We start from the raw sequence: 9,499 nt of genomic DNA on the forward strand, positions 1-9,499 counted from the left end.
CAAATTATATATCAATATTCTTATGAAATATTAGATATTATTATGAAAATCTGGCCAATTACTACTCCCATTATTACACTTCTTTTTTCAACATGCTGTCCCAACAGCACTTTAATATGCAAATTAGATACAGTGTATAGATAACATTGTGCTTAATGGGAAAACCAGTTTATGGAATTTTTACACACATATTGCATAATGCAAAATGGTATATCAAATCATTTTGTTATATGTTTTATAACATAGTTGAGAACCATCCTTAAACAAAGTTAGTTATAACAAAAATCCTGAAACCTAAAAATTGATTGGAGATTTAACAAAAATTCCTATTGTTTTTGCCTTTTCATGTCTACTCTTGTCATTTTATTTTTTAGAAAAACTGAGTCCTGGTGTCCTACATACATAACATAACTTATGAATAAAATATAATTTTTCAAAAATTGTATTTTACCATTTTTTTTCTTATGCTCTAAACAATGTAATGACATGAAAAAATACTAAATTCACAAAGCTTTTTATTTCTGGTTCTCAGGAGGATAATATTTTTTTGCTATGGTACTGAAATTGGTTCTGAAAATCATTTGTTGTATTGTATAAATAAAAGAGCTCATATTAGAGAGCTGATTTTATAGTTAAGACATGGCCATAAACTGTATGTTATTAAAGACTTCTGGAGAGAGGAATATATTACTTTAGGGCATGATCCTTGTCTTTTATTCCCGCCATAAATACATTAAAAATGTCACGGAAAATTATCACTGAAAATGAGTGGGAACCCTGATCAATTAGTTGCATCTGCCCACAGTGCACGGAAAACTTCCACCAGTCGCGTCAAATTATACTACTGAATAACGCATTTCTATTGACAAAATACATCTAAAAGTAGTGGAAAAAACAAGAGTGAGGGTCTGCAGGAAAGGTAAGTGATCCAAGCTGCTGGAAACATGAGAATGCTTTATTTTAAACTTAAAGCTAATGCATAAGCGTAATGTTTAACACGGCGTGCCCTGTCAGGCGCTTTGACAGATGCGCATGCTGTTTAATGTGTGATATAATTCCTTGGCGCAAAACTTTCATTTTACGGTTATATTCTTATCTGTAAATGTTACATATTGAAGCAAGCCAGTGTTTCTATTTTGCATGAAGGCTCATCCTGACAGTCTGCGTTAAACTTCAGACTTTACTGAACGAGCGCCGGCACGCATGCACGTCAAACAAATGGAACAAATGGAATGGAAGAGGAAGACAATTAATATTCAGCGCAAAAATATTCATTTTGCTGATATATCTGTTATAGGATGTTAAATTTAGGTTTAAAGGTCAACATGTAATTCAAGTATTTTATGATAGTAACTGTAAAGGGATAACAGTGTGTGATTGAATATAAATGTAAGACGTTTCTGACATTTACAGACTAAAGAAATGACAGTAAGAGGTTACCGTGTTCAGAGTGAATGTGTGTGTTCCTGCAGAACATTCCTCTTATCTGTTAACACAGAATTTGTGCTTTTAGTTGCAGCCCTAATAATTAATTCCATTTATTGTGATTAACCCTTGTGTTGTGTTCAGAACCCTTTCACACTTACGAGGTTACAGAGCAAAAAAGGCACTCCCTCAAAAAATAGCTTATAAATCACTCATCATGCTATATTATCACCAAATATCGGATTCAATCTTTTTGTCAACTTCTTTTCTTTCATTTAGGTCTGGTTTTGTATTTCAGCCACATGAGCAAGGTGAGCATGTGTAATTAACACAATAATGCGTGATTTCAAATATTTCAAGATTTTTATTTGCACAAACATACTGTTGCATCAGAAAAATGCTCTTTATTTTGTTAATGGCAAAAACGTATTCCCAGAACTTTGGTTTAGTTAGCCAACTACAGATACAAACTCAACTCACTGGCTTCTCTCCTGAATGATTTCACACGAGTCTCTTCAGACCTCAGAACTGTACATGAATTATGAGCTTCTAGAACTTCTTATTGAAGCTGTGCGTGACCTCCTAACTGAACTCCATTCCACAAAACAGTATAAATAACAAAAATAAATAACATTTTTTTCTTAGTCGTAAGTGCAACCATAATAAAAGTACTCTCTCAATATTCAGTGGAAATGGAGACCACGTTTTTCTTCAAGCATGATACAGAGCTAAGCGATGATTACAACTACACAGCCCAGCCTAAGATAGGTTTGATATTAGAAATTATTGTATGTAACCTAATATGCGTGCTGCTCTCAAAATGTGGGGTATTGAAATCCCTTTAAAACGCGCTTGTGTTTGACTTTCGCTTTTGAATTTGCTATCACGCGTACTCTTTGTATAAGAAGTGGCGGTGCTGAGAATGCATTCTACAAGATAAGCCATTTGTCAGACGCTTAAGCTCTGTTGCACAACGAATCCTCCGCCATGGTCTTGTCAGTCATCTCGCCTTACTCTTGACATGTGATCAGTGAACTCTGATTCCTGCTGCACTGTGTGCAACTGCAGCTCATGCTGAATGAGAAGAGCAGCTGCTAACAGTTTAGAATTGAAGCGACCGTTATCCAACTGAATTAAATGGTTTTTATTTCTATAAAAAAGCTAAACGACAGTGGAGTAATGTAAACATAACGGTGGCATATTCTGTGCTAATTTCACCCTCACACTCCTTCATGGCGATATCGCGAGAGCTTTTCACCTCAATGAGAAATCTTGTCTCAATCTCAATTCACATCTCGTGGCACAAGATCTCATCACACCCCTAGTAGTAGTATATGATTAACACAATATTAATTTATATTTATAATATAAATGAATAAAATAATTATATATATTACTAGTTATATTGATAGTCGTTGATATTCATATTGTCGATAATAATAATTTATTTAACTATTATACATATTACAGGCAATTTCCCTCCTCCCACTACTCCTGAGGAGCTGGGCGCTCGTATCCTGATCCAGGAGCGTTATGAGAAGTTTGGAGAGAGTGAGGAGGTGGAGATGGAGGTTGAGAGTGAAGATGAAGAGGATGAGAGAGTGGGCAGGGTGGTAGGACATGCAACTCAGTTAGACCAGGACACACAGCTGCAGGACATGGACGAGGTGAGACAACCAGGGTGATCATATCAGTGGACGAGGATGTTACATGTTCACATAATGTAACAAATGAGCAGTTCATAGAAGTGGGTTAACTAACACTCTGACTGACCTGTTATTCCTCTCTCAATAGGGCTCTGATGAAGAGGATAATGGCATGAAGGCTCCTCTACCCCCTGATAACCCTGTGCCACCACCTCTGCCTCCCACCCCGGACCAGGTTATCATCCGCAAAGACTATGACCCCAAGGGTAAAGGCATTTTTAAACACACACTTTAACATACTAGAACAGCAAATATTTCATTGAATCCACTCACTTTCTGTCTCATCTTTCTTTCAGCCTCTAAGCCTCTGCCTCCTGTGGTCGCCCCTGGAGAGTACCTCATCTCTCCCATCACTGGTGAGAAGATCCCAGCCAGTAAGATGCAGGAGCACATGCGCATCGGCCTGCTGGATCCCCGCTGGCTGGAGCAGCGTGACCGCAGCATCCATGAGCGTCAGATCGAGGAGGAGGTGTACGCTCCGGGCCTGGACATTGAGAGCAGCCTGAAGCAGCTGGCCGAGAGACGTACAGATATCTTCGGTGTGGAAGAAACGGCCATTGGTAAGAAGATCGGAGAGGAGGAGATACAGAAACCAGAGGAGAAGGTAAGAAAGAAAAAGAAAAAAATTATATCTGCTGTTCAACATTGTAGTAGACAAATTCATTAAACTAGTGTTCTAAAAGTCTGCAGGACCAAAACAATGCCCGTTGTTGAGAAACCCATAAACACTTAAACCAGATCACTAAAACTAATTATTTAACCCTCTGGTGATCCTTTTTTTTCTTTTTCTTTTTTACTTCATCAAAATTGTGGACATGATTAGAAAGGGTTAAGTTAATATTATAATTATTAATTATTTATTTATTAAATTAAATTAAATGCATATATTCATATATAGAAATTATAATATAGGGCTTATATTATTTCGTATAGAAATAAATGGTGTATAATTTAGAGGTGAAATCCTCTAAAAATAGAAAATATTAAAGAATAATTATTATTAAAAACATACAGCACATTAATAAAAAAAATATTATGCTTATTGTCCTTGGTGCCCCCTTAGTGAGGAATACCAGAAGGTAGTAGTGTTCATCTAACACCCCTTCCTCTTATTCCGCAGGTCACATGGGACGGTCACTCAGGCAGCATGGCTCGTACCCAGCAGGCGGCTCAGGCTAACATCACCCTGCAGGAGCAGATTGAAGCCATCCACAAAGCTAAAGGTCTAGTGCAGCAGGACGACACCAAGGAGAAGATCGGCCCCAGCAAGCCCAACGAGATTCCTCAGCCGCCCTTGCCATCAGTAGCCCCCAGCCTACCCAAACCCACCCCACCCATTAGCATCACACCTGCTGTGAGTCTCAATCTGTGTCTGCATTCGGGAGTTTTGAGAGATCAGCTTGATTGTCAAACACAAAAATTAAAGTGCTCGTTCTAACTAAAGGTTCTTGTGTATATTCCAGATGGCACCTCCAGTGCGGACCACCTTGCTCCCTGCTGTTCCTGTCATACCCAGACCTCCAGTGGCCCCTATGGTGCGGTTGGCCCCTGGGCAAGTTCTGGCCCCCATGCCACCCATGCTGCATGCCCCACGCATCAGTGTGGTGCCCATGCCACCCTCTGCATCCCATATTATGGCACCCAGACCTCCACCGATGGTGGTTCCTACTGGTGAGTCTTTGGAATAACAGATCTGTTGCGTAGCTACTTGTAATTTAAAAATGAATTTAAATAAATATTCAACAGACATTTCTATATTAAATATAAAAAAAAGTTATATTATAATAGCAGAATTTATATTATATAAATAATGATTTTGTTATTTAATAAACCTTTTGTTATATAATTGTAATAATAATTACTAATAAATAATTAGTAATTTAATAATTGATTTAATAAATAATTGAATAATTATATTAATTTTGTTAATAATAATAATTTTGCTATAATTAATCAATCTCTTTTGTTTTGTAGCATTTGTACCTGCTCCCCCTGTGCCTCAACCTCCCAGCGCTGTTGCCGCCCCCATGCCTCCTGCCCATCCTCCACCTCCTCATGAGGACGAGCCTTCCAGCAAGAAAATGAAGACCGAAGACAACCTGATTCCAGAAGAGGAGTTCCTGCGCAGGAACAAGGTACAATGCTGCTGCAGCAAACTGTTTTGAGTGCAGTTAGCAATGAATATTTTTGAACTGTTATTACATAAGGGTCATTTGTTAATCATTTTAATTTGACCTTTGCTCTCTTTTAGGGACCTGTTGCAGTCAAGGTCCAGGTGCCCAACATGCAGGACAAGACAGAATGGAAGCTGAGTGGCCAAGTGCTGAACTTCAGCCTGCCTCTCACAGACCAGGTAAAGAGTTTGCCCATCTCGTATCTGTATGCACCATTCGTACACATTTTAACTACTAATCCTTAGAATTATACAAAACATGTATAGAATTCATTAAAATGTGAGCTAATCAAATGCCATACTGTGCCTCAGGTGTCTGTCATCAAGGTTAAGATCCATGAAGCCACTGGTATGCCGGCTGGAAAACAGAAACTGCAGTACGAGGTAAAATATGTCAGTTGAATAATGAGATGCTTATTTTATTTAAACTCTGAATGCTTAAAAGAACAAGGCATCTTAGTTATGACATTACTAAATATAAAAGTACTTGCTTTGAAAACTCAGATCTCCTGTTGTGTTGATCTCCAGGGAATTTTCATCAAAGATTCCAACTCTCTGGCCTATTACAACATGAACAATGGATCTGTCATCCATCTGGCCCTTAAGGAGAGAGGAGGAAGGAAGAAGTAGATCGCTCATCTCCTCTTTTTCAATCCTCCACATTAATTATTGTGCTTATAATCCTGTTACTTTTGTACACTTAAAAGAACTTGTGCTGTGCTCTGTAGAAAAACAATTCAAAGTAATCAGTGTCTTGTGATTATCCTACATTCAGTGCATGAATAATTAAATAACACAGAACATTTAATATTGTCTCCAAGCAAACTGCCCTTTTTTAGTCTCACTTTTCATTGAGGTGATTGTGTTAAATATTTGCAAATCTAAAGTTTAGCTTTGAAACATTACATTTTGTCGGATGCATAATAAATACTTGTCTCTTTGGAAAACCTACCTAATAAATTTCAGTAAGAAATGTTATTAGCCATACTGTCTTTTTTCCTGATTTTGTTATTTATTTTGTTTGCTTTATCATCGGATCAAACTAGATTTATAATATATATTGTAGAAAAAAACAACACCGCAGGTAAGAGTGGAGCTGTTGCGCTGCTAGCATACAGTATACAGCATACAGATGCGTGTTTGACACTTACATAGATTTGTAATAAACATTGCATTTATATTTTATTAACATAACATTGTTTAATTGCTAATCTAGCGTCCAAAAGCGTGCCCTCAGTCATGTTCTCAGACGTGATCGTGCCGAAGGAGACGTTATTGTCTGCTCCAGGCTCAGAGGAGCCCGTGTTTGCCCGTCTCCAGCCCTCGTTCAGCGGCTGCTTGGAGAGATGCCGCCTCGGCGAGCGCAGCTTCAGCCGCCAGTATGCGCACATCTACGCCACCAGACTCCTGCAGATGAGAGACATCCTCGCCGACAGAGCCACGCAGAAGTGGGGTGAGAAACCTCTGCAAAGTCGCTGACAGGCTCGTGTTGCTGTTGTGTTCTGCCTGAGGCGCTTCTGAACATGACTGGATGTGTGTGGCAGGCGGTGTCGTGCCGATCAGGAAGCTGTGTGACCTGCAGACGGGTGAACAGTGTATAATAGTGGGCACCATATTCAAACACATGGAGCTGCAGCCCTCCATCCTGAAGGAGATCAGTGAGGAGGTAAAACTCCACCTGATGTTACAAACGCACGCTTCCTGTTCTCTCTATCATTACTCCTTTAACATGTCTTTTCTCTCTCTTCTTCAGCACAATCTATTGCCTCAACCACCTCGTGCCAAATACATCAGCCAATCAGATGAGCTTATTTTGGAGGATGAACTGCAGAGGATCAAACTGGAAGGCAACATTGACACTCCTAAGTTTGTAACAGGTGGGATACAGGAAAGTTAGGGAACATTTTTCAATAAATAGTAAGACAAACTGATCCGTCACAGTCTTCTCGGGCTTCTCAATCATAATGCTTTGTTGTAAAATGGTATTTTCAGGTAGTGTTATTGATATCATGGGTGCAGAGAAGAATGATGGGAAATTCACTGTTGAAGACTTCTGCATGGCCGACCTTCCTCCACAGACCCCCAGACAGCCTCTCAGCTCAGACAGGTGCAGAAACACACCTGACATGACTGATCAGAGATCCGGAGGTTGTTTTTTTTAGACATACTGATGTATGCAGCAGTTTTACAAATCTGGCCAATACATAACTGTTATGGCTGTTAACTGATAAATGATGAGTATTAAAATTAAGGTATTATTTTGTCTAAATAAATGGAAAATAAACCATTAAAAAAAAGAGAAAAAAAAAGAATGAAACCGTAAATTTGGAAATCACAACATGAGAATGTGCAGCGTGAAATATGGATATTCATTTTGGATTTAGGAAAGATTACATTTAATATTATTATTTAATTCATAGTATTTTAAAAATGAACTTTAAGTGAGTGTTATATGATGGCAAAAAGTAATCTAAATCAGAGAAAAAAAGAATACAAAAATATATAAAAAAATAAAGAAAAAAAATGTTGAAAGTTGCGATGAAATCAAATTTGACCAAATTGACAATTTAAATTTTTTTTTGTGGAATATTGCAGTGTTTATTATAAATGATTTATCAGTGCATATTGTTATATTTTTGGAAATCTTTTATACATTTTATTGTGATGGACATATATAAGACATAACAGAGAAGAAAAGACAGTCTCAGTTTCCATTGCATGTCGACTTTAATATATAAATTAACTTAAATGATTTTAGCAGATGGCTGCAATATAACAAAGAGTGAAAAATTTAAGGGGGTCTGAATACTTTCCGTACCCACTGTATATTGGCTGACAACCTAGCTGAATCGGATATATCATGCATCCCTAGTGTTGAAGTTGCACATACATGTCTGGTAATCACAAGTGGATTCTTTGACTACAAATGTTTTTGTGAGCAGGATGTATACATTGAAGCCTTCAGAAGGATGTTTAAAAGGTGTTTAGTACTTATACCAACTTTATTATGCTTTTCCTGGCTGATTTTAGTGTGACAGTTTAGAATTCACTTTCACCTTTTAACCTTTGCTGTTTTCTGGTTGCACAGGTTTGTGCTTCTTGCTTCTTGCCTCTGGCCTGGGGTTAAACGGCAGCAGAGCAGACAGCATGATGGGATTGCAACTTTTGGTGGATATGGTAACTGGTCAGCTTGGAGATGAGGGGGAGCAGAGCGGAGCAGCGTCCATCTCTAGAGTCATACTAGCTGGAAACCTGCTGAGTCAAAGCACTCAGGACAAAGACTCAACAACCAAGGTGTGCAAATGGGACTTACTTTTCAAGCAGCACTAATCTCACTTTTTAAGCAGAATTTCTATCACATTTAGTTAATTTTATAAATTAAACTCTTTTCCATTTGAAGGCAAAGTACCTGACTAAGAAGACTCCAGCTGGGAGTGTGGAGGCTATCAGACTGCTGGATGAGCTTCTAATGCAGCTAGTGGTGAGTGTTTTCAGCCCAAAGTGTGGACTTTGGTGAGGGACCAAAAAGACTAAAGGCGTTATTTGGGACATGGCTGAAATGTATTGTACTCCATTTATTCAGTATATCAAGCTTCTAGGACCAGGTTCTTAGTTGTGTTCTGATCTCACGCAGGGCTGGACAATAATTCAATATCAATATGTATCGAGATATAATTTTTTTCAATAACGGTGATATGATTTTAAAACACATTTCCGATATTACGATATACATTACCAGTTTCCCATACATTGATTTATTTGTGGCGTTTGACTTCGTTGAATAAACATGAGCACTGCACGTTTCAAAATCAAAAAATGTCGCGGGTGTTTTTATATAAATGTATCTGTGAAGGGAACCGACTGTCTTCAGAAAAGTTTCGATGTGATTTTTATTTTATCTGATAAAGAAGTGTTCATGAGCGGAGCTGATTTGATTACAGCCGTTACTGGAGAAACCGCTAGAACAAAGCGCGTCCTGCTGGCAGACAATCAGTTTGGATTTTCAATAAACCCGTCTCCAGCAACATTGTTTTGTTGTTGCTCTTTTTTTTTCTTTTTTTCTGCAGCAACTCAGAGCACTTATAATACTCTTTATACTGGCTAAAGCACATTTGTTTCAATCTATAAGAATAATCAGCCTACACTACCAGTCAAAAGATTTTTAACAGTAAGATTTTTAATGTTTTTTTTTTTT

At 38.0% G+C, this 9,499-nt stretch overlaps 2 protein-coding genes across 2 annotated transcripts in view; both read left to right on the forward strand.

Moving 5' to 3' along the window:
- LOC107702803 (splicing factor 3A subunit 1-like) overlaps positions 1-6,275 on the forward strand; it is a 6,800-nt gene extending 525 nt beyond the window's left edge. Inside the window, exons 2-12 of the mRNA XM_016505224.1 lie at positions 1,570-1,589; positions 1,705-1,736; positions 2,896-3,092; positions 3,220-3,337; positions 3,428-3,735; positions 4,252-4,485; positions 4,595-4,802; positions 5,106-5,266; positions 5,383-5,484; positions 5,617-5,688; positions 5,833-6,275. Coding sequence (XP_016360710.1) covers positions 1,570-1,589; positions 1,705-1,736; positions 2,896-3,092; positions 3,220-3,337; positions 3,428-3,735; positions 4,252-4,485; positions 4,595-4,802; positions 5,106-5,266; positions 5,383-5,484; positions 5,617-5,688; positions 5,833-5,934 — 1,554 coding nt within the window. The 3' untranslated portion in view covers positions 5,935-6,275. The remainder of the gene's footprint in view (positions 1-1,569; positions 1,590-1,704; positions 1,737-2,895; positions 3,093-3,219; positions 3,338-3,427; positions 3,736-4,251; positions 4,486-4,594; positions 4,803-5,105; positions 5,267-5,382; positions 5,485-5,616; positions 5,689-5,832) is intronic.
- An 86-nt stretch (positions 6,276-6,361) lies between these two features.
- The window catches only part of pold2 (polymerase (DNA directed), delta 2, regulatory subunit), an 8,042-nt gene continuing 4,904 nt past the window's right edge, over positions 6,362-9,499 (forward strand). Inside the window, exons 1-7 of the mRNA XM_016505231.1 lie at positions 6,362-6,394; positions 6,526-6,757; positions 6,849-6,970; positions 7,058-7,181; positions 7,297-7,413; positions 8,393-8,598; positions 8,705-8,785. Of these exons, the coding sequence (XP_016360717.1) occupies positions 6,544-6,757; positions 6,849-6,970; positions 7,058-7,181; positions 7,297-7,413; positions 8,393-8,598; positions 8,705-8,785 (864 nt within the window). The 5' untranslated portion in view covers positions 6,362-6,394; positions 6,526-6,543. The remainder of the gene's footprint in view (positions 6,395-6,525; positions 6,758-6,848; positions 6,971-7,057; positions 7,182-7,296; positions 7,414-8,392; positions 8,599-8,704; positions 8,786-9,499) is intronic.

Source organism: Sinocyclocheilus anshuiensis, unplaced genomic scaffold, assembly GCF_001515605.1.
Source record: "Sinocyclocheilus anshuiensis isolate Anshui unplaced genomic scaffold, SAMN03320099.WGS_v1.1 scaffold366, whole genome shotgun sequence".
NCBI lineage: Eukaryota > Metazoa > Chordata > Actinopteri > Cypriniformes > Cyprinidae > Sinocyclocheilus > Sinocyclocheilus anshuiensis.